Below are 26,448 nucleotides of genomic sequence, written 5' to 3'. Positions count from 1 at the left end.
CCAAGCTGTTAAGACATGCTGCATCTGGCTGTTAGGGCACACTCACCAGGCTGTTATGACACTCTTCCACACAGGAAGCAGGGTGAAACACACATTAGGGCCTGGCATCTACCATGAATGAACCATTAAATGTAAGAATATCTCTATGCTAACTATTTTTTCTGTATTTGATGACTCATACTTATTATTATAACACAACAGGATCTGATTCTTACAGGTTTAATAGCATTGGTATTTTGCACTAGCACTTTAACATTCTTTAATCAATTGTCTACTTTACATAGTTACATAGTTATATAGGCTGAAAAAAGACCTAGGTCCATCAAGTTCAACCTTTCTCCACCAATTGCTTTTTTTGTCACTAAATTAACTATAACCCGCAATGTTATGTGTATTGAGGAATTCATCAAGCCCTTTTTGAAAAGCTGATATAGTGTCTGCCATTACTACGTTTTATGGTCGGCATTCAACAGTCTAACTGCTCCAACTGTAAAGAACCCTTTTCTATTTAGCTGTTGGAATCGCCTTTCTTCCACCCATAATGAGTGCCTCCTGGTCCTTATTATGGTCCTTGGAAGGTGTAAGTCATGCGCCAGTCCTTAGTACTGACCACACATATATTTATACATATAAAATAAGATCCCCTCTGAGGCATCTTTTTTGTAAGCTAAACAAGCCCACCTTTTTCAACCTAAATGTGGGGCTCAAAACTGGATCCCATATTCTAGATGTGGCCTCACAAGTCATTTATAAAGGGTAACAATACGTTGGGATTGCAGGATTTTATCTCTCTTTTTACACCCTAAAATCTTGTTTGATTTTGCAGCTGCTGCTTTCCTATTGCTATTTTTATTCAGAATATAAGCCCTTACTATAAGATCAGCTCAAGACCACTTCTCAGTCATATATATTCATGCAGGTGCTATTGGACATTTGTTATTTCTATACATCTATTACACATACGCATTACCAATATTTCACTATGTGCCTTGCATTATTTGTTGGTTATCTGCCCTATAGATTTTATTAAATTCTAGATCTTCATGGTATTCACTAATTGGATGAGAAGGAGACTAGAGGGAATTTTCACCAGGAATTTATCTCATTATCCTATATGATTTTGTTCTATAGTGTGCTGTTTAATATCCTTTGGACATTCAATTCTAAATGTGTATGAGCATTAATCTTCTACGACTTGGATCTTACATTATTGGCTTTCTGACACCATTGTGCCCTATGTCTGTAAGAAATTCTTGCTCTTGATATGAATATAGGAAAATTGTCTTTTTATATTTTCTCTAAATAAACTTTCAGAATTTATTTTGAAGTTGTATTGCAGTTTTTGATTTCCCATGAATCTACCTCATCCCATGGGATTTTAGGCCCACCAGCTTTCTACCATTCCCTTGTCCGGCTTCAAAAGGAAAACATGCCAGGCTCGCCATCTCAGCTTCACCTGCCCCAGGCATAGACCCAGGATCGTCTTCAGGATGGTTACCATTAAAGCTGGTGACAACCTGCACACCACTCAGCCTGGGGCCCCTTCTTGCCAAAGCAACTCTATCCCCCACGGCTGTCCGACTGTCCTTGCTCACTGCTGCATCTGCACTGAACAATAACGAGGAAGTGCCTCCCTATATTCCACTGCTCTATGCTGTATTCATCTGTAACTCATCCCAACTGGAAAACCCCTAATACTCACTATACTCACTACTCACTATACTATTCTATCTCATTCTCTGTTTCTATGGTGCCCCTCACTATTGTCCTATGCTATTATCCTATACTATCCCTAATCTTATAAACTACATATCAACTACATACACAATACAGCAACATTACAGGAACACATTAGCATTAGCATTGGTAAATGACAAGATACCGCACATAATCCAAGTGAACAATGTCCAAAGAGGGGGAGGCATGTGAAGGCCTTGGTCACCGCTTTACATATACAGGCCGGGTCATGTGTTGCGCTGGCCAATCACAGCCAAACTTGGCACGGATGTGCTGGCTCCAGAAGTGCCCACAGCCAAAAAGCTTGTTGATTGGAATCCCTGCCGAAGAGTAAAAAAGAAAAAGCCAGTATTCGGAGTTCAGCACCGGACACTAGGTGTCTGGAACATACTCCAAACTTTACAGTCTGGGCTTGCTCATCCCTACGCATTGTACATAAGTACAGTATACACTTGTACATCTCAAAAAATTAGAATATCATCAAAAAGTTAATTTATTTCAGTTCTTCAATACAAAAAGTGGCACTCATATATGATATGAAAAATTTCCTGGTAGACGGTTGTGCTGACTTTGGTCTTGATAAAACAGAGAAAATACACCAGCAGATGACATGGCTCCCCAAACCATCACCGATTGTGGATACTTCACAATGGTGTTATAAAGTATTCTAATTTACTGAGATATTGACTTTTGGATTTTCATTGGCTGTAAGCCATAATCATCAACATTAACAGAAATAAACCCTTGAAATAGATCACTCTGTTTGTAATGACTCCATATAATATATTAGTTTCACTGTTTGTTTTGAAGAACTGAAATAAATTAGCTTTTTGATGATATTCTAATTTTGTGAGAATCACCTGTACAAGCATCCAGATATGAAAAAAGACACAATTAAACAGTGAATAAACTATATAAATAAAAATATGCAAGCTTTCAGCATTGCAGAAACCTTCACATAAATATATAACAGCAGGCAGTAGTAAATAAACTACACAAGTTATCACAGTAAACATTTTAGTAATCATGCATCATCTTCCCCCAGATTGCTGCAATAATTACAGTAATTACAATCATCCACACCTCCAACACTGATTTATTAACATGGCAACAATAATTTGCATCTATGATCCATCTTATGCTGTTCGCATCCTCACTGCCCCCCACTGTTTGTCAAAGATAGCGACCATGAAAACATGCACCAATCATCCATCACTTGCGTTTCATGTTGGATTCACACTGTACGATTATAAATTCCTAATAATCGTGTAGTGCAAACAAGCTGCCAATCTCCCGATGAATGAGCAAAATATTCGATAATCAAGCTTAATGATTGTTAGGCTGGCATCGTCCATTGTAAAAAGGGCATGTGTACTTGAGATCAAAGACAGTCTATGTGCACTAAAAATGTATTACTGTCTAATTAGGCCATTAAACGATTCCCAATAGGCAAATATGTAGCCAATCAGCAGACCTATAATGTCCTCCTTTCTGGCATTCATATAATAATAATGTCCCCCAATGTAGCCTACACACAGTATATTGACGCCCATTGTATCTCCAATACAGTATAGTGTCTCCCATTCTGGCCCCCATACAGTAACAATGTCTCCCATTCTGGCCCCCATACAGTAACAATGTCTCCCATTTGGACCTCCATACAGTAATGATGTACTCTATTTTTCAACCATACAGTAATAATGTCCCTAATTCTGGGCCCCAATATAGTAATAATGCCCCATTCTAGTCCCATATGCAGTTATAACTGTGCCCCATAGATTATAATGTTCCTCTTTGTGGCCTCAATATAGCAATAATGTCTTCCATTCCTGCCCCATACAGTATAATGTTGTCTATTCTGGTCCCTATGTAGCATAATGTCCCCCCATTATGGTTCCTATAGAGAACTATGTCCCTCATTTGTGGTCCCCATACATTACAATGTCCCCACACACAGTATAATGTCCACCTTTCTGGCCAGCTAAAGTCTAAAGCTCCCCTTTGTGGCCCCCATACAGTACAATGCCCACATCTGTGACGTTCTTTACATGGCAATTAAAAAAAAGCAATAATTAATACACTCTCTTCTCCTCATTCCCATGATGAGCAGCTCCTTCTTCTGAAAGTGTCAAAGGGCTGTGTAATGCATAGATGTCAGTGCGCTGCCTGCGATGGGGATGCCAACATCAGTTGCAGCTGCTAGTCTTTGATAGGCTGGTGGCATGTAAAGATATTGTGGGGCAGGAATTGAGTGGATCTCTGCTCTACAATATTTTTCATCAGTGTGTGCACCTGAAGACGCACATTCAGCTGAAAATAGAGCTCACGCTAATGAGCTCCCCTCCAATTCGGGCCCGTGATCCTCACGCCTCTACCTGAGACGTTGCGACTTACTGCTGTCTACTGACCACGGCACAGTGTCTAAGGCTGATGGGAGCAGCAGGAAAGAGCAAACCATAGTTTTAAATAACCCCAGATATTTGATATGGTATCTCTTATGTTAATTGATTAATTACCTTATATTCTTTTATGGATAAGATAACAGATGACAAACATTTCTTTTAGGGCAGTAAGAAATTCTATTAATCAATATATGAACATGACAAATGCTCATTGCTTAGGGCTTTGGCTTTGCTTTTGAAATGTGATCTAACGAGAAAAGGAAGACCTCCTTTTGGTCTCTTGGGATAGTTTATGGCTCATTGCTTATCAAGGGATCACTGGAAATTACGTCAACCGCCCTTTGGCATATTGATGAGTCAGATATGTTAAGGCAACATATTTGTGTCCTTGCATCCTAAATTATTGTTTCTATTGACAACAAGTTAAGGTTATATCCTAAGGATAATCAACATGAAATCCAACTAATAATTTCTAGTGCCACAATATATATCTAAACTCGTCTGTTCCACCAGTAGTGCAAATTACCCAGAAACAGAAAATGCACTATACACATGAAAATTAAAACACATATTTTATTAAGACAATTAAAAATAACAAACTGATGAAAACCTCTGTTGTCAGACACAAAACGCTGAATTCATCCAAATTCATAGACAATTTTAAAGAGTCAAGATAATGCTTTGAGAATAATTAAATAAGTGATATCAAGCATAAGGCAACCATCAAATAAGCCAAACTAACTATTTTTTACATATAGCCTGAAAAAATCATGGCAAGATAACAAAAAGAAGAAAGGCTTCTCTTGAAACTATTGCATGAATAGCTCTCACTTACTCACTCTACAATTATCAGTGACCGCTGGGTAGTGATCATTGCAACCAAATTTGCGGTGAATTCCCTGACTAAATCCATAGTCTATAAGCACTGCTTAATTAAAGCATATATGTGCCAAAAGTATGAAAATCAGCGATCAAACAAAAAATCACTTTTATGACTCACATGGATGTGTACAGCTACGTGTCTCACTCCCCGACGCGCGTTTCATCCTCTTCCTCAGGGGGCGTGTGAGAGCTATTCATGCAATAGTTTCAAGAGAAGCCTTTCTTTTTGTTTTCTTGCCATGATTTTTTCAGGCTATATGTAAAAAATAGTTAGTTTGGCTTATTTGATGGTTACCTTATGCTTGATATCACTTATTTAATTATTCTCAAAGCATTATCTTGACTCTTTAAAATTGTCTATGAATTTGGATGAATTCAGCGTTTTGTGTCTGACAACAGAGGTTTTCATCAGTTTGTTATTTTTAATTGTCTTAATAAAATATGTGTTTTAATTTTCATGTGTATAGTGCGTTTTCTGTTTCTGGGTAATTTGCACTACTGGTGGAACAGACGGGTTTATATATATACTAAGGATGCGCTGAAGATTTTCCATCTGGATTTGCAGACAAACAAATCTGAAGTGTATGTCAGCACCAGAAAAGTGGATAAAACTTCAACAAATTCCATCCATACATGTACAGAATGATTCTTAAAAAATGGGGAAAAATTGACATACAATGAGAATTTCAAGTCTGCAGTATGGTAACAGTATGCGGATTTTAACTGTAAATTTCATTCTCTGCAATTCATAGGTTGAAACCTGTGGCAAACGTGAGAAAAAATTTGCAAGGCACCCGGATTTCTTCAATACCAATCTCCTAAACAGAAAATTATTCTGCCATCTGAACATAACACTCCCAATATAAAAGTTATTTTCACTGACTTCACATCAGGGAACCTACATTATTCCTTACATTAATCTTTTGGTAACAAAGCAAAAGGAAAAACTTCTCTAAAACCCCAATTTCTACCGACCAGAGATAAAATTTCCATAAAAACTGTAAGAACATGAGGGCTAGAGGTTTTAACAGAACAGTGATATAAAATTCCTCTATGTAATCTTTGTGTAAGCACAATTATATTTCTCTACAGCAGTATTCCCCAACTCCGGTCCTCAAGAGCCACCAACAGGTCATGTTTTCAGGATTTCCTTAGTATTGCACAGGTGATAATTGCATCACCTGGACAGGCAAAAATTCAAACACCTGTGCAATACTGAGGAAATCCTGAAAACATGACCTGTTGGTGGCTCTTGAGGACTGGAGTTGGGGAACACTGCTCTACAGCATCACTTTGCGTTTGATACCTCATTATGGGTATGTGCGTGTGTTGGCAAAGCATCACATGCTAATTAAAATGCTGTTCTCAGGAAGATTAATTTTATTTTAAATATTAAATTAATAGAAGTATCTTACATCTGTTTTCACTTCAGGTGGATGGATTTCTCACTCTACTTTTTGGCCTCGCCAGTATAAATACCCTTACCCTAATTAGTGTAACTCGCTATATTAAAGGTTGTCATCCACAAAGAGGTAAGTAAGCATTGGAGAGATACATTTACCTACTGGTTTCTTAAACTCCCTTTTCATTTCCATATATTCCATGCATCTTTACTGTGAATGAGTGGAGCAAAACTGACCTACAGTGGGTTACCATAGCAGGAATCTGTGGAAAAATATTCCTTGAAATATCCGTACGTTAAAGAGGTTTTAAGGAAATAAGAGTTAATCTTCTACAAAATTCTGAGCTCTTGACCATGATAAAAAATTGGAACCCAATGTATTGTATATGGAAACCCCTTTAACCATCAAATCTGAAATCGCGACTGGCTCGAATGATTTTAATATTTGATTTTTGCAATATCTTCCTGCAAAAATAGTTTTTATCAACTGCAAAATCTCAAACGGTTAAACCCATGATGACTAGAGTTAAGCTAAAAGATTTGCAGGACCCTGGTCCAGCAACCATGCCGTCATTCTGACTCAGCCAGACCAGAACCTATGAGACTCCTACCTCAGGGCAACCCCAGCACCTCTTTAGATTAGTAAGTTTGGAACGAATAGTATCATCATTGCACGCAAGACGTCATGACGGGTCTACCAATCAGAAGAAGTGCCAAAGATACCGATAAGCATAAAGAGGTTTGTAGGGCTCCCATCCTGCAGCCGTGGACTACTGACTTCGCTGATGAACCAGTTTCCTGCAATCTTTTTGCTCAAATCTAATGCAGTCATAACATTTATAAAAATTAAATTGATGTTTATACATTTGTGGAAAAAAAATGATTATCACTAATTTATTCTTTGACATTACACATTATTTTCAAAGACACATCTTACTTTCAGCTCCATGTTTAGCTATAGATGTTCTTCTGCATGTCAGGTTAAGACTTGAAGTGTCACTGTAATATATGATTAGGAAAAAGTGGCATCATGCTCACCTCATGGCAGCCTGTAGTTACCCTTTTCCTACCTGGAGGCTCTCTGTAAATCCTCAACAATCACCCAAATATCCAACTAATGTACAATAGATGATAGTAGATGGAAATAATACATCCTAAGTCCCTATGACTCTGTGAGACTCATGTTTATGATAGGGGAGGTGATTTCAGAAGGATAAGCTGATAAATGTATTACGGCCAAACTGTGAACGTACCGATCACTTACTGGCAGTAGAAGTCAAGGGAAAGATCAGGCATGTAGGATGTCAAAACATGCAAAATTATTTGTTTTCGAGACAGATAAACTCACTAACAGAAGTGAATGTAGATGCTTGATCACTTCTTCCAGATGAGAAAGAACATTTACATTCCACTTAATGACATAGTTAAATAACTTAAAATTGTAGGCCAGCATCTTCTATTTACCTCCCGAGCAGTCATAAATTTCAGACTAGTCAATACATCAAGGAACTCATCACCCTGATGACCCTGAACACTGCTTCTGGTTAATACATCTGTAAAAAAATGAAAGATGAACAGGGTCATTGCTGGAGCAAACTAGAACAGGAAGATTTTAGAAATACATCAGCAGTGACGTAGTTTGCTCATTTTCACCCTTTGGACATTGACCTTACACCCTTGCCTCCGCAGCTAATTTTTCATTTTTACGTTTGCATTTCTCCCTCCTCTCCTTCTAAGAGCTGTAACGTAATGTCTTTGTTTTTTCATTGACAGAGCTGTAGGAGGGTTTGTTTTTTGCCGGATAGGTTACAGTTTTGAATGACATCATCCGTATTACCGTAGAATGCTCTTAAAAATTTTAAATAAATTCCTAAGTGGGAAGAAATGGTGTAAAAATGTAATTCCTCCACTGTTATTTGTGTCTTGTTTATACATCTTTCATTGTGTGGTAGGGGCCAGGATTGGGGGGTGGACCACTGCTTACCCTGTCCGGATGACACAGGCACCAAGCGATGCAAGGACGAGGCGGAGACAGATTTCAGTTGTAAAAGTTCCGGATTTATTCGTCGTCCTCCTGACGACCACAACCATGTACCGCAGCCTCTTTACAGTTCTCTGTCTCCAGGCCCGGGTACCTGCACCTTTGCTTCAGTCAAAGTAACGTCCCTCACAGATCTTTTGCTGGGGTTGACCTAGACCAATCTACCGCCAGTGCTTCACCTGCCAGAGGTCGTCATCCAATCGGTACCCCCGGGCCTCGTCTGTCCTGCGGTCCGTCAGGTCAGGGCCACCCCCCTGACTGTCTCTTTGTTGTCCGTCCCCTGGTCGAGCTCTTCACTGTTCACCATCTTCTACCGAGCTCCTCCCGGGACTAGCATGTCTGGAACCCTATCCTGTTCTATTTATCCCCTCTCTCACCGGGAATTCCTCTCCTGGGTTCCTATCTCCCCGCCCCCCATGACTAAGCGTTTCTCAAGCCATAAGCTGATGTTGAGTCCTAAGCTACTCCCCCCTGCCATCTTGTGGTCATTTCTCGGTACTGCACTATCCTATCTACCTTTCCTAGCTGTCACCCTTCTATCCTGTCAATCTCCGTCTCTTGTGCACAAACCGTCCCCTCCTACTATCAGTCACATCTGTCCGTGAAGTCACCTTCCTCACACTTGTATAGTGCAAATGACCTGGCAGGCTGGCAGCATGATTCTCTAGGTCAGTATGATTACGGCGATACTAAAACTGCAAAGATTTTTTCTATTAAAAGTAATGCAAAATATTCAGATGGTTGCAAAATTAAAAAAAAAAAAAAATATATATATATATATATATATATATATATATATAGACACCAGCTATGATAGTCAAAATGAGAAAACAAATCCAGAAAATCACCTTTTCTGATTTGGCAAGATTTATTTTTCAAAGTATAGTGGAAAAAGGTATTTGGTCATTGTTGGCAATGACAGAGGTCAAAATGTTTTCTGTAAGTCTTCACAAGGTTGGCACACACTGTTGGTGGTAGGTTGGCCCATTCCTCCATGCAGATCTCCTCTAGAGCAGTGATATTTTGGGCCTGTAACTGGGCAACACAGATTTTCAAATCCCACCAAAGGTTTTCTATGGGGTTGAGATCTAGAGACTTGTTAGGCCACTCCAGGACCTTCATAAGCTTCTTACGAAGCCACTCCTTCATTGCCCTGGCGGTGTACTTGGGATCATTATCATGCTGAAAGACCCATCTATGTTTCATCTTCAATGCCCTTGCTGATGGAAGGAGGTTTGCATTCAAAATCTCACGATACATGGCCCCATTCATTCTTTCATGTACACAGATCAGTCGTCCTGGTCCCTTTGCAGAGAAACAGCCCCAAAACATGATGTTGCCACCCCCCATACTTCACAGTAGGTATGGTGTTCTTTGGATACAACTCAGCTTTCTGTCTCTTCCAAACACGATGATTTTTGTTTCTAACAAACAGTTCTATTTTAGATTCATCAGACCATATGACATTCTCCCAATACTCTTCTGGATAATCTAAATGGTCTCTAGCAAACTTCAGACGGGCCCAGACATGTATTGGATTAAGCAGGGGGACACGTCTGGCACTGCAGGATCAGAGTTCCTGGCAGCGTAGTGTGTTACTGATGGTAACCTTTGATATTGTTGTCCCAGCCCTATGCAGGTCATTCACTAGGTAACCCTGTGTGGTTCTGGGATTTTTGCTCACCATTCTTGTGATCATTTTGACCTCACGGGGTGAGATTTTGCATGGAGCCCCAGATCAAGGGAGATTATCAGTGGTCTTGTATGTATTCCATTTTCTCATTATTGCTCCCACAGTTGATTTTATCACACCAAGCTACTTGCCTATTGCAGATTCAGTCTTCCCAGCCTGGTGCATGGCTACAATGGCTACAATTTTGTTTCTGGTGTGCTTCGACAGCTCTTTGGTCTTCACCATAGTGGAGTTTGGAGTGTCACTGTTTGAGGTTGTGGACAGGTGTCTTTCATACTGATAACAACAAACCACTGCCATTACTACAGCTAATGAGTGGAGGACAGAGGAGCCTCTTAAAAAAGAAATTACATGTCTGTGAGAGCCAGAAATATTGCATGTTTTTAGGTGACCAAATACTTATTTTCCACCATAATTTGAAAAATAAATCTTGCCAAATCAGACAAGGTGATTTTCTGGATTTGTTTTCTCATTTTGACTCTAATAGTTGTGGTCTACCTATGATGTCAATTACAGGCCTGCCATCTTTTTAAGGGGGAGAACTTGCACAATTGGTGGCTGACTAAATACTTCTTTTTGTTGGTTTATGTAACTTCTCTGCAATCAGTGAAACCTGCTTGAGAGACCAGTAACCATCCTGAATTCTGTCCTGACATTGTCCTGATTTTTAACACTCACCTCTGTCTGACACTTGCATCACTTCATTGCTCCTCCTCCTCTGGAGATGAGGCTGCATCTTTCTGCACTGACATAAGCTAAATTGTAATACACACTTCTTCTGTGAATGGATTTACCAGGGACTTGAACTCATGTTCATGCAGCAGCTCCGTCTATGAGTCACAGCTCACAATAAGTGACATAAGAGAGTTTAGTGACCTTGACCTATATTGCAGGTTGTGAACCCAGGAGCAGATTTTACATGTCCATAAAGATACATTCTATATAACAATGTATTTCTATGTTCTCTGTATACTAATGGTGAAGATATAATTTTTGTTCATATAAAACTTTTAAAAATAATAAAAAGCAATTACAAAAATGACAATAAAAACCACAGCTTCACATCTGCACTGAAAATGCATCATATAAAAAGGAAAAGTAATAAAAATGCAGCAATAATCAGAATATTTTTATTGTGTAGTTTAGTGAAGGCAAAAACGATGTAATTTTGCAATGTGTAAACACGGCCTTAGGGCTCTTTCACATGTCAATGTCTCCGATACGTCTGGTGACAGTTTTCACCCGTACCAGAGACACTTACATATGTAGACCCATTCAAGTGAAATGGGTCTGTGCTAATGTCAGTGTTTACATAGTGTGTCTGTGGTCAAAGCATGCTGAAATGTCCATTTTATTTAACCCCTTAATGACCAGGGGTATTTTTGGTTTTACATTTTCATTTTTCCCTCCCCTTCTTTCCAGAGCCATAACTTTTTTATTTTTCCGTTTATATGGCCATGTGGGGGCTTATTTTTTGCGGGACGAGTTGTACTTTTAAATGACATCATTGGTTTTACCATATCATGTACTCGAAATTGCAAAAAAAGTGCAATCCCACACTTGTTTTTTGCTTGGCTTTTTTGTTAGGTTCACTAGATGCTAAATATCACCTGTCATTATGATTCTCCAGGTCATTACGAGTTCATAGACACCAAACATGTCTATGTCCTCTTTTATCTAAGTGGTGAAAAAAAATTCTAAAGTTTGCTAAAAAAAAAAAAAAAATTGCGCAATTTTCCGAGACCCGTAGCGTCTCCATTTTTCATGATCTGGGGTCGGGTGAGGGCTTATTTTTTCCGTGCCAGACTGACATTTTTAATGATACCACTTTTGTGCAGATACGTTCTTTTGATCGCCCGTTATTGCATTTTAATGCAATGTCTTGGTGACCAAAAAAACGTAATTCTGGCGTTTTTAATTTTTTTATCGCTACGCCGTTTAGCGATCGGGTTAATGCTTTTTTTATTGATAGATCGGGCGATTCTGAACGCGGCAATACCTAATATGTGTATGTGGGATTTTTTTTTTTACGGTTTTATTTTGATTGGGGCGAAAGGGGGGTGATTTGAACTTTTAGGTTTTTTTAATTTTTTTTTATTTTTAAACATTTTTTTTTTTTACTTTTGGAATGCTTCAATAGCCTCCATAGGAGGCTAGAAGCTTGCACAACCCGATCGGCTCTGCTACATATGGGCGATGAGCAGATCGCCCATATGTGGCAGATTTACTGCTGTGCTTTCAGCGCCGACCACCAGGTGGTGCTGAAAGCCATATGCCTGGAACAACCACAGAGGTCTCATAGAGACCTCTGGTTGTCCAGGCAACATGACGCCGACCCCCGATCACGTGACGGGGGTCGGCGGTGACGTCATTTCCGGCCCGGCGGCCGGAAATGCTATTTAAATGCACGCTGTCAGCTTTGACAGTGGCATTTAACTAGTTAATAGGCGTGGGCGGACGGCGATTCCGCTCGCGCCTATTGCGGGCACATGTCAGCTGTTCATAACAGCTGACATGTCCCGGCTTTGATGTGGGCTCAGCGCCGGAGCCCTCATCAAAGCAGGGGAAATGTCTGATGACGGACTGTGTCCGTCATTGGACATTAAGGGGTTAACAGCAGCATGGGCCACAAAACGTCCCACACATATGCATACTGATGACAAATGGATGACACCCGTGTGTCATCAGTGTGACATGTACTGGGAATCAGCGGTACTGTTTGCGCTGTTCTCCAGCACATGGTGCTGAAGACAGCTCACATCATTGCCCCTGCTCTGTGATCAGTACGAACATGGGACATTGTTGTGAGTTGTTTTCAACTAATAACAGGAAGAGAATGGGGCGGCTGATGGGTGCATTGATCAGCCAGCGCCTGGTAAAACTAACAGATTTGGGCTGCAACCCTCAGCTGTTAGCTTTAGCAAGGCTGGCTATCAAGAATAGAGGGGTCCCCATGCCATATTTTTAATTATTAAATAAATAATTATAAAAAAACTAGATTATGGCCCGATGCTATCGCATCGGGAGGATGCGATAGCATCACACCTCTTGCCATGTTAACCCTCAACACACACTCCTCAACACACACTCCTCTCACCTTTCACCATCTCCACTCACTCTTTCACTCCACATACGACCCCTTCTCTCACTCCGTCTCTCATACTCACGCCGTCATCGCCGCTGCTCCACGATCCCCGACATCTTCTTCCGCCGGCGCCATCCTGGATCCAGACGTTGTCCACGCCGGCGACATGTTCTTGCGGTGACGCCATCTTGAGTATCGTGAAATCCCGCGATAGTCAAGATGGCGTCGCCGGAAGAACATGTCGCCGGCGTGGACGACGTCGGGATCCAAAATGGCGTCGGCGAAATCTCGCGAGTTTTCGCCGACGCCATTTTGGATCCCGACGTCGTCCTCGCCGGCGACATGTTCTTGCGGCGACGCCATCTTGACTATCGTGGGATTTCGCCGATCCAAAATGGCGTCGCCGCAAGAACATGTCGCCGGCGTGGACAATGTCGGGATCCAAAATGGCGTCTGCGAAATCTCGCGAGTTTTCGCCGATGCCATTTTGGATCCCGACGTCGTCCTCGGCGGTGACATGTTCTTGCGGCGACGCCATCTTGACTATCGCGGGATTTCGCCAATCCAAAATGGCGTCGCCGCAAGAACATGTCGCCGGTGTGGAGGACGTCTAGATCCAGGATGACGCCGGCGGAAGATGATGTCGGGGATCGTGGATCAGCGGCGATGACGGCGTGAGTATGAGAGACGGAGTGAGAGAAGGGGTCGTATGTGGAGTGAAAGAGTGAGTGGAGATGGTGAAAGGTGAGAGGAGTGTGTGTGTTGAGGGTTAACATGGAAAGAGGTGTGCGGTGACGGCACCGGTTACAACTGGACGGAAGTTATTACAACCGGAAGTTGCTTAGGGCATTTATTATAAAAAAATGGCCTGGGGTCCCCTCTATTTTTGACAACCAGCCAAGCTAAAGCAGACAGCTGGGGCTGATATTATCAGACTGATAAGGAGCCGTGGATTTTGGCCCCCACTTGCCTGAAAATAGCAGCCTGCAGCCATCCCAGAAAAGGCGCAGGGGACAATGATATCTCCGGTACTGACTTTTCCAGTATCAGAAATATCAGGACGTGTGAAAGAGCCCTTACAGACACAAAAAAATCCAGATGTCGAATAGCAAAGCTACATACGCATTACAAAGTTCTGGCTGCTACAAGTATTAATAAAAATAAGCCCACAGGATCTATCTAGAGATGAGCATGATGCACAGATGATGTTGCACCAGCCCTGGCTATTAGAGTTGAGCGACTTTTGGTTTTTTAGGGTCGCGTTTCGTTTCGTGAAACCCGACTTTTCCAAAAGTCGGGTCGAGCAAGATCGTCCGATTATAGGGAAAAGTCGGGGTCGTCCCGAAACACGAAACCCAATGCAAGTCAATGGGGAATAAAAGTCGGCAGTGAGAGGAGGACAGGAAACACACCTACTGTGCCCATTTGAATGCCAAAAGCATCAATTCTTCTTTCTTAAGCTTGTCAACCTTAATTAACTTCATAATACAAGTTACGCACTGAAAAATGGGGGTTATTTGGCTAAAGTTGTGGGGGGAGGGCTGGCTGCAGGTTTTCATGTGCCCTGGGCGAAAGAGCGCCCCTTTAACACATACCACAACTCATCATGCTCCGATACGGCAGAGAAATAGCGGTATAGTACAATGAAAAATACCTCACTTTTTACATCTCATGACGAGGCCCATCTATTTCTCCATACAGAATCATTGGTCCCATATAATGTTTGAAACAGTATATGATGAGCTCCACATAATGCTACAGTATATGTTGGTCCCCATGGATGAAGCTCCACTGTCTTACGGGCCCAAATAATGCTCCAAACATAATGGGCCCCATTTCTAATGCTCTAGTGTATAATGGGCCCTGTAAATGCTGCTCCAGTGTCTGATGTCCACCTTTGGAATGTTCCAGTGTATGGTGGGCCCCATCTATCATTCTCCAGAGTATAGTGCTCCCCAAAATTTGCTGTCCCAACATTGAAAACAATCAAATAAGTCTCCTCGCTAGGGAATCCCTGTACTTGTCTGGACAGGTGCTGTAGCTTGCTTAACAGCTCGCCAGCCGTTCTCACGCCCAGTATGGATTACACGTGATTGCACAAAGGTGAGAAAGGGTACCGTATCCCTGGATAACATGTATGGATAGCGTACACATTTAAAATATATGTCTATACAGCATGAGGCAGGCTCAGACGGTGTTAGGCCCAGTATGGATTGCACGTGATTGCACAAAGGTTAGAAAGGGTACCGTATCCCCGGATAACATGTATGGATAGCGTACACATTCAAAATATATGTCTCAGGAGGCAGGCTCAGACGGTATTAGGCCCAGTATGGATTGCACGTGATTGCACAAAGGTTAGAAAGGGTACCGTATCCCTGGATAACATGTATGGATAGCGTACACATTCAAAATATATGTCTCAGGAGGCAGGCTCAGACGGTGTTAGGCCCAGTATGGATTGCACGTGATTGCACAAAGGTTAGAAAGGGTACCGTATCCCTGGATAACATGTATGGATAGCGTACACATTCAAAATATATGTCTCAGGAGGCAGGCTCAGACGGTGTTAGGCCCAGTATGGATTGCACGTGATTGCACAAAGGTTAGAAAGGGTACCGTATCCCTGGATAACATGTATGGATAGCGTACACATTCAAAATATATGTCTCAGGAGGCAGGCTCAGACGGTGTTAGGCCCAGTATGGATTGCACGTGATTGCACAAAGGTTAGAAAGGGTACCGTATCCCTGGATAACATGTATGGATAGCGTACACATTCAAAATATATGTCTATACAGCATGAGGCAGGCTCAGACGGTGTTAGGCCCAGTATGGATTGCACGTGATTGCACAAAGGTTAGAAAGGGTACCGTATCCCTGGATAACATGTATGGATAGCGTACACATTCAAAATATATGTCTCAGGAGGCAGGCTCAGACGGTGTTAGGCCCAGTATGGATTGCACGTGATTGCACAAAGGTTAGAAAGGGTACCGTATCCCTGGATAACATGTATGGATAGCGTACACATTCAAAATATATGTCTCAGGAGGCAGGCTCAGACGGTGTTAGGCCCAGTATGGATTGCACGTGACTGCACAAAGGTTAGAAAGGGTACCGTATCCCTGGATAACATGTATGGATAGCGTACACATTCAAAATATATGTCTCAGGAGGCAGGCTCAGACGGTGTTAGGCCCAGTATGGATTGCACGTGATTGCACAAAGGTTAGAAAGGGTACCGTATCCCTGGATAACATGTATGGATAGCGTACACATTCAAAATATATGTCTATACAGCATGAGGCAGGCTCAGACGGTGTTAGGCCCAGTATGGATTGCACGTGATTGCACAAAGGTTAGAAAGGGTACCGTATCCCTGGATAACATGTATGGATAGCGTACACATTCAAAATATATGTCTCAGGAGGCAGGCTCAGACGGTGTTAGGCCCAGTATGGATTGCACGTGATTGCACAAAGGTTAGAAAGGGTACTGTATCCCTGGATAACATGAATGGATAGCGTACACATTCAAAATATATGTCTATACAGCATGAGGCAGGCTCAGACGGTGTTAGGACCAGTATGGATTGCACGTGATTGCACAAAGGTTAGAAAGGGTACCTTATCCCCGGATAACATGTATGGATAGCGTACACATTCAAAATATATGTCTCAGGAGGCAGGCTCAGACGGTGTTAGGCCCAGTATGGATTGCACGTGATTGCACAAAGGTTAGAAAGGGTACCGTATCCCTGGATAACATGTATGGATAGCGTACACATTCAAAATATATGTCTCAGGAGGCAGGCTCAGACGGTGTTAGGCCCAGTATGGATTGCACGTGATTGCACAAAGGTTAGAAAGGGTACCGTATCCCTGGATAACATGTATGGATAGCGTACACATTCAAAATATATGTCTCAGGAGGCAGGCTCAGACGGTGTTAGGCCCAGTATGGATTGCACGTGACTGCACAAAGGTTAGAAAGGGTACCGTATCCCTGGATAACATGTATGGATAGCGTACACATTCAAAATATATGTCTCAGGAGGCAGGCTCAGACGGTGTTAGGCCCAGTATGGATTGCACGTGATTGCACAAAGGTTAGAAAGGGTACCGTATCCCTGGATAACATGTATGGATAGCGTACACATTCAAAATATATGTCTATACAGCATGAGGCAGGCTCAGACGGTGTTAGGCCCAGTATGGATTGCACGTGATTGCACAAAGGTTAGAAAGGGTACCGTATCCCTGGATAACATGTATGGATAGCGTACACATTCAAAATATATGTCTCAGGAGGCAGGCTCAGACGGTGTTAGGCCCAGTATGGATTGCACGTGATTGCACAAAGGTTAGAAAGGGTACCGTATCCCTGGATAACATGTATGGATAGCGTACACATTCAAAATATATGTCTCAGGAGGCAGGCTCAGACGGTGTTAGGCCCAGTATGGATTGCACGTGATTGCACAAAGGTTAGAAAGGGTACCGTATCCCTGGATAACATGTATGGATAGCGTACACATTCAAAATATATGTCTATACAGCATGAGGCAGGCTCAGACGGCGTTAGGCCCAGTATGGATTGCACGTGATTGCACAAAGGTTAGAAAGGGTACCGTATCCCTGGATAACATGTATGGATAGCGTACACATTCAAAATATATGTCTCAGGAGGCAGGCTCAGACGGTGTTAGGCCCAGTATGGATTGCACGTGATTGCACAAAGGTTAGAAACAAACAGCAACCTTGTACGCCTTCAGAGTCCTCCTGGATGGAGAAAGAAAAATGTTGTGAAGAAGAAACGGAGAGTGGTGGTCATGGGGGATTCCCTGTTGAGAGGAACAGAGGCCGCTATCTGCAGACCGGATATAACTTCAAGAGAAATGTGCTGTCTTCCAGGTGCAAAAATTAAAGATGTGTCTGACAGGATATCAGGACTCTTCAGACCTACAGATGACTACCCTTTCCTGCTACTACATGTGGGGACAAATGACACCGCAAGAAATGACCTGGAAACCATCTGCAGAGACTTTGAAGACTTAGGCAAGAAAGTGAAAGAACTGGGAGCGCAGGTGGTCTTCTCTTCCATCCTCCCAGTGGATGGCCATGGAACAAGGAGGTGGAATAAGATTCTGCAGGTGAACAACTGGCTACGTCGATGGTGCCATCAGCAACGATTTGGATTTCTGGATCACGGAGTGAACTACTTATACGATGGACTACTTGCTAGAGATGGGGTGCACCTTACGAAGACTGGAAAGCAGGTATTTGGAAGTCGCCTTGCTACACTTGTAAGGAGAGCTTTAAACTAGAACAACATGGGAAGGGAAGCAAAAGACCAGAAAAAGCCATACACCTGACAAATGCTACTGAGAACTCTGCTATTAGAAGTGGAAAGGAAGAACAAAGACAAAAGAATCTAATTAAAAAAAATATTGGAGAAAGAGAAACCAATCACAAACTAAAATGTTTCTATACTAATGCACAAAGCATGGGCAACAAACAAGGAGAATTGGAACTACTAACACAGGAAAAGAAATATGATGTCATTGGAATCACTGAAACTTGGTGGGACAATACACATGATTGGAATACAAGACTAGAAGGATACAACTTATTTGCAAGAAACAGACTTGATAAACGAGGAGGGGGTGTCGCATTGTATGTTAGAAATGCGTATATCTGCACAGAGATTGAAGCTTCAGAGACTGGGAGTTCTGTGGAAACTGTTTGGGTAAGAATACAAGGACAGAACAATGGAAAGGACACCATTGTAGGCATTTACTACAGGCCGCCTGTGCAAGCTGAAGATATGGATGAACTCTTTATGCATCAAATGGCCAAGTTCTCCAAAAAATATGACATAGTTGTCATGGGAGATTTCAACTATCCAGACATTTGTTGGGAATCTCTCTCAGGCAAAACTAACAGGTCAAGGAAATTCTTATCCTCTCTTGCTGACAACTTTATCTTCCAAAAGGTAAAGGAGAAAACAAGGGGAACTGCTACCTTGGATCTAATCCTTATAAACAGGGAGGAAATGGTTGAGGAGGTAAAAGTGGCTGGGACCCTAGGAGGTAGCGACCATGCTATTTTAGAATTTTGGATAACTAGAGGCGGAAGACCTGTGAAGACTCAGACGTCAAGGTTAGATTTCAGAAAGGCAGATTTTAAGGGATTCAGAAAGAGAATTGGAGGGATCCAATGGCTGGATATCCTTAAAGACAAAAATGTCCAGGAAGGATGGGAAATCTTGAAAAATGAAATTCTCAAAGCACAGTTGTTAACAATTCCGAAAAGAGGGAAGAATAGGAAGCATTTAAGGAAACCAGGATGGATGAACACAGAACTTAAGCACATGCTAAAAAGGAAGCAAAAAATGTTTATAAAATGGAAAGAAGGAGGCATATCTAAAGAAGAATATAATGCTGTCTGCAGAACCTGCAAGGCACAAATCAGATTAGCTAAAGCTGAAAATGAATTGAGGCTTGCAAGAGATGTCAAAAGCAATAATAAAGGATTTTGGGGATATGTCAAAAGTAAAAGAAAAGTCAAAGATGCTATAGGATTTTTACAGGATGAAAATGATGAAATGGTAAGACAGGATGTTGAGAAGGCTGAACTTTTAAATTCCTATTTTGCATCCGTTTTCTCTCAGAAAGGAAATGTAACATCAACTGCTATTCACTGTCCTATTAAGGGAATAGAAGAATCCAGGATATCTATAAACAGAAAGATAGTGAGGAAACACTTAGCTAACCTAAATGTATTCAAGTCTCCAGGTCCAGATGAATTACACCCCAGAGTACTAAAGGAGATAGCAGAAGAAATTTTTGAACCCCTCTCCATAATCTTTGAAAATTCTTGGAGAACAGGAGAAGTGCCAGAAGACTGGAGAAGAGCAAATGTTGTTCCTATCTTCAAAAAGGGGAAGAAGGTGGACCCAGGCAACTATAGGCCGGTGAGTCTGACTTCTATACCAGGAAAGATCTTTGAACAAATTATTAAACAACATGTATGTCAATACCTGGATAAGAATGAAGTGATTAAACAGAGTCAGCATGGGTTTGTAACTAATAAGTCATGTCAGACTAATTTAATTTCCTTCTATGATGGTATTACTGATTGGGTGGATCAAGGAAATGCTGTAGATATAGTATATCTTGACTTCAGCAAAGCATTTGACAAAGTCTCTCATACAATCCTTATTGAAAAAATGACTAAGTATGGAATGGACAAGGCAACTGTTAGGTGGATTCATAACTGGCTTAGTGATCGGACCCAAAGAGTGGTCGTAAATGGCTGCACATCCAGTTGGAAGAATGTCTCAAGTGGGGTACCACAGGGCTCTGTCCTGGGCCCTGTATTGTTCAACATCTTTATCAACGATTTAGATGAAGGAATTGAGGGTAAACTGATTAAATTTGCTGATGACACAAAGCTAGGAGGGATAGCTAATACTAGAGAAGAGAGAGAGAGGATTCAAAAAGATTTAAATAAACTGGAGAAGTGGGCAGCAACTAACAGAATGGTTTTTAACAGGGAGAAATGCAAAGTACTACATCTGGGCAATAAAAATGAAAAAAGCATATATAGAATGGGAGGAATAGGGCTAAGTGACAGCACATGTGAAAAAGACTTGGGTATACTAATAGATCGCAGACTGAATATGAGTCAACAGTGTGATGCAGCAGCAAAAAAGGCAAATGCAATTCTAGGATGTATTAACAGAAGCATACAGTCTAGATCACGTGAAGTAATTATTTCCCTCTACTCCTCTTTGGTCAGACCTCATCTGGAATATTGTGTCCAATTTTGGGCACCACATTTTAAAAAAGACATCAACAAACTGGAGCAAGTTCAGAAAAGAGCGACCAGAATGGTGACCGGTCTGCAAACCCTGTCTTATGAGGAAAGGTTGCAGGATTTGGGAATGTTTAGTTTGCAAAAGAGAAGACTGAGAGGAGACTTAATAGCTGTCTACAAATATCTAAAGGGCTGTCACATTGTAGAAGGATCAACTTTATTCTCATTTGCACAAGGAAAGACTAGAAGCAATGGGATGAAGCTGAATGGGAGGAGACACAGATTAGATATTAGAAAAAACTTTTTGACAGTTAGAGTGATCAATGAGTGGAACAGGCTGCCACGAGAAGTGGGGGGTTCTCCTTCAATGGAAGTCTTCAAACAGAGGCTGGACAGACATCTAACTGGGATGATTTAGCGAATCCTGCTTTGAGCAGGGGGTTGGACCAGATGGCCCAGGAGGTCCCTTCCAACTCTACGATTCTATGATTCTATGATTCTATGAAAGGGTACCGTATCCCTGGATAACATGTATGGATAGCGTACACATTCAAAATATATGTCTCAGGAGGCAGGCTCAGACGGTGTTAGGCCCAGTATGGATTGCACGTGATTGCACAAAGGTTAGAAAGGGTACCGTATCCCTGGATAACATGTATGGATAGCGTACACATTCAAAATATATGTCTCAGGAGGCAGGCTCAGACGGTGTTAGGCCCAGTATGGATTGCACGTGATTGCACAAAGGTTAGAAAGGGTACCGTATCCCTGGATAACATGTATGGATAGCGTACACATTCAAAATATATGTCTCAGGAGGCAGGCTCAGACGGTGTTAGGCCCAGTATGGATTGCACGTGATTGCACAAAGGTTAGAAAGGGTACCGTATCCCTGGATAACATGTATGGATAGCGTACACATTCAAAATATATGTCTATACAGCATGAGGCAGGCTCAGACGGTGTTAGGCCCAGTATGGATTGCACGTGATTGCACAAAGGTTAGAAAGGGTACCGTATCCCTGGATAACATGTATGGATAGCGTACACATTCAAAATATATGTCTCAGGAGGCAGGCTCAGACGGTGTTAGGCACAGTATGGATTTGACGGCCCAGATTACACAGCGGAGGAGCAGGGAGAGGTAAAGATTGCAAATGCTGGGGCCCTGCCCAAGCAAGGGGGGCCCACTCGTGGGCGTCGGTACTGGCACTGGGCCCCTCATAGTACAGCGGTGTGTCTGACGGCGGGTGTGCACGACCACCGTCAGAGACACTTGATTGCACTATGAGGGACCCTGTGCCAGTGCCCGCGCACAAGAGTTGACCTACCCACCTGTCCAGGGCAACGGCACTCGCACGGTGTCGTGCGGTAGGTGGTGACCCCGGCCATGGGGGGGGAGGCAGCACAGTTAGGGAGTTTTAGAAAGTGGCATATGTTGATGTTGGACATTCAGCTGATGCAAAAGGTGAAATAGGTGAAGTACCAGGAAGAGGTGGACCAAAGCAAGCCATTTTTCTGTCACCCTATGTGTCATCAGGGGAAGGTGGGACAAAATCCTTGGAAACCCATGCGTGGTTCATTTTAATGAAGGTTAGATCATCCACATTTTGGGTTGACAGACGGGTCCTTTTTTCTGTCAGGATTGATCCAGCTGCACTGAAGACTCTTTCCGATAGCACACTTGCAGCTGGGCAAGCGAGCTCCTGTAAGGCATATTGGGCCAATTCAGGCCAGGTGTACAGTTTAGCGGCCCAATAGTCAAAGGGGAATGACCTGTGTGGGAGAACATCGATATGGGAGGAAAAGTAGTTTGTAACCATAGTTGACAACTGCTGTCTCCTGTCACTTTCCATCGATGCAGTATTACCAGTTGTGTGAGCGGTATTTGAAAAATCAGTCAACAACATTGTCATGAAACCCCTGTCTCCAACGCCACTTCTGCTGTGTGCACCACGAACACCTCTGCCAAGCTGCCCCCGGCCCGTACGGCTCGTGTGAGAACCATCACCGCTGCTGTGTGCTGGGAATGCCTCAAGCAACCGATTTACCAGAGTTGCTTGTTTATTAGCCAATATTAGGTCAAGGTTCTCCTGTGGCATGATGTTTTGTAATTTGCCTTTATAGCGTCGATCCAGGATGCTGGCCAACCAGTAGTCGTCATCGTTCATCATTTTGGCAATGCGGGGGTCCCTTTTTAGGATCCGCAAGGCATAATCTGACATGTGGGCCAATGTTCCCGGTGTCAATGATGCACTGAGAGTGCTGGTTGGAGGAGCACTTTCTGGCAAATCCACATCCCTCCAGTCACGCACAAACCCTGTACCAGACCTTGCCACGCCAACATTTTCACTTGCCCCACGAGATGCATCCTCCTCCCCTAAGTAATCATCCCCATCATCCTCCTCCTCCTCCTCTTCTTCCTCCACCTTGTCCAGGAGAGGTCCCTGAGCAGACAATGGCTGAATGTCATCAAGGATTCCCTCCTCCTCTTCCTCCTCATCAACATTGGCTGAAGACGCCTGCTCCTTAAGGTGCGTCAAAGTTTGCATGAGCAGACGCATAAGTGGGATGCTCATGCTTAGGATGGCGTCGTCTGCGCTTACAAGCCGTGTGCATTCCTCAAAACACTGAAGGACTTTACAAAGGTCTTTCAGCTTCGACCACTGCACACCTGTCAACTCCATGTCTGCTCTCAAAGTGCCTGGCCGTGTATCCTCCCACAAATGCAATATGGCCTGCCTCTGCTCGCACAGCCGCTCCACCATGTGCAGGGTGGAGTTCCACCTTGTTGCAATGTCGATAATGAGGCGGTGGTTGGGAAGGTGGAGCAATCGCTGCAGCTTCTGCATACGAACGGAGTGTACAAGCGACCGGCGGATGTGCGCGCACAGTCTTCGCACCTTCTGGAGCAGGGCTGTTAACTCCGGATAATTTTTGAGGAAGCACTGCACCACCAGGTTCAAGGTGTGAGCCAAGCAAGGTATGTGGCTGAGTTTTGAAAGGGCTATGGCTGCCACAAAATTACGGCCGTTATCACTAACTACCTTGCCTGCCTCAAGATGTACACTGCCCAGCCATGACTCAGTTTGTCGCTTCAAGTACTCGGCCAGCACCTCGGCGGTGTGTCTGTCGCCCAAACACATCATCTGCAACACAGCCTGCTGACGCTTTCCACTAGCTGCTCGATAGGGGGACACATCGTGTGCAACAGTGGCAGCTGCAGATGGATTGCTCATACGACTGCGCTCTGTGGACGAGCTTTCGCTTCTGGAGGAGGAGGAGGAGGAGGAGGGTCGAACGCCTACAGCCAACTGTTTCCTATACCGTGGGCTAGGCAGCACTGTCCCACCACCGCTGTCCCCTGTGGACCCTGCATCCACCACATTAACCCAGTGCGCAGTGATGGACACGTAACGGCCCTGGCCATGCCGACTGGACCATGCATCAGTTGTGAGGTGCACCTTTCCGCTCACTGACTGCTTGAGTGCATGGACAATGCGGTCTTTCACATGATGGTGGGGGGCTGGGATGGATTTGCGAGAGAAGAAGTGGCGACTGGGTAGGTCATAGCGTGGTACTGCATAGGCCATGAGTTCGCGGAAAGCTGTGCTTTCCACCAACCGAAAGGGCATCATCTCAAACGAGATTAGTTTGGCAATGTGGGCGTTCAAACCCAGTGTACGCGAATGAGAGACTGAGTACTTTCTTGACCTACTCATAGTGTCTGGGAGGGTGAGCTGGACTTGAGAGCTGCATATGGTGGAAGTAGCGGTGGACAGGGCGGACTGAGAGAGGGTTGATGATGGTGATGGAGTTGGAGTTCTTTCTGATGGCCTAGAATCAGTCTTTCGTTGATATAACAGTGGGATTCCCTGACTGCTGTGGTCTTGCAACGACACCTCAACATTTGCTGCTGTGCTAACCGGTGGGCTTACAGTGGGGGAAACAATGTAGCGTTGCTGACTACCTTCGTTGTGATCAGTTGCACATGTGGCACTTGAGGTTTGGTGTTGTGTCCACGCTTGCAAGTGCATGCTGGTTAAATGTCTAAGCATGCAACTGGTATTCAAATTTTTCAGATTTTTCCCTCGGCTAAAGGTCTTTGCGCACTTCTTACAGATAACCTTGGCCTGATCATGAGGATTTTGTTCAAAAAAGTGCCACACTGCACTCTTCCTACTTTGGCAGACATTTTGCGGCCTAGCACGCTGTGATCTTTTGACCCTCTGGACAAGCTGTCCAGCAACTCTTTTGATGTTTGGAACCTGTCTTTGGAGTGCTCCGGGCCTGCCAGATAACAGCTGTTGCGATGTCGATGTCTGCTGTGGATGCTCCTCATCTGAGCTATTGGAAGCAGCACCCTCTTCGCCCAATGAATGCCAATCTGGGTCAACAACTGGGTCATCCATCACCTCCTCTTCTATGTCATGTGTACCTTCCTCTGTGTCACCGTGTATGGTGGTATAGTGTGCGGGAAGGGGCACCTGAGTCTCATCAGGGTCAGAATCTGGCTCTGTACACTGCGAGGACAATGTAGTGCTCTGAGTGAATGTACCAGCAGAATCATCCATCAGCGGCTGTGCATCAGTGCACTCCATGTCAGATTCATCTTGGCCTGGGTAATTCACCATTTCACTTGATAATCCAGGCATGGTATGTGAAAACAGCTCCATGGAGTAATCAGTAGTATGGCCTGCGTCATCCTTCAATCTTGGTTGGGGTGAAGGACACAAGGAAAGGTGTGGTTCATGAACATGAGCCTCCAATGACGACTCAGTGCTTTTACTTTTTACAACTGAAGAAGAGGAGGCGATAGAGCTGGAGGCTGAGTCAGCAATGTAAGACAAAACTTTTTCCTGATGCTCTGGCTTTAAAAGCGGTTTGCCAACTCCTAGAAAACTAAGCGTTCGAGGCCTTATGTAGCCAGACGATGACGCAGGGTCAGCACCTCCTGCATTCGGTCCTATTTTGCTCTTGCCACTACCATCAGATCCACCACCAACACCATCATTACCAGCTGCCAACCCCCGCCCAATTCCACGGCCTCTTCCACCAGCCTTCCTCATTTTTGGTAGAAATGTAGACAAAATCCAACAAACTATATAGTAATGTAAAACAAGGTACAAAGTGTCTATAGGACAGGGGAGATTTTGAATTTCTGCACACACTTTTGGACACTGGACACTTTTGGATTGTGTGAGGCCCACTGATATCTGAGCGCTATGTGACAGGCTCGATGGCACAGCTGTGACAAAAGTGACTAGAGGATAAGGGAGATTTTGAATCTCTGCACACACTTTTGGACACTGGACACTTTTGGATTGTGTGAGGCCCAATGAATATCTGAGCGCTATGTGACAGGCTCGATGGCACAGCTGTG

At 43.3% G+C, this 26,448-nt stretch overlaps 1 protein-coding gene across 1 annotated transcript in view; it reads left to right on the top strand.

The window, feature by feature from the left end:
• The window catches only part of LOC141063377 (visual pigment-like receptor peropsin), an 88,776-nt gene that overhangs the window by 49,956 nt on the left and 12,372 nt on the right, over positions 1 to 26,448 (top strand). Inside the window, exon 3 of the mRNA XM_073557399.1 lies at positions 6,454 to 6,553. Within this exon, the coding sequence (XP_073413500.1) occupies positions 6,454 to 6,553 (100 nt within the window). The remainder of the gene's footprint in view (positions 1 to 6,453; positions 6,554 to 26,448) is intronic.

Source organism: Dendrobates tinctorius, unplaced genomic scaffold, assembly GCF_039654945.1.
Source record: "Dendrobates tinctorius isolate UK_male_01 unplaced genomic scaffold, ASM3965494v1 ptg000250l, whole genome shotgun sequence".
Classification (NCBI taxonomy): domain Eukaryota; kingdom Metazoa; phylum Chordata; class Amphibia; order Anura; family Dendrobatidae; genus Dendrobates; species Dendrobates tinctorius.
This window is presented reverse-complemented; position numbering and strand designations above follow the sequence as displayed.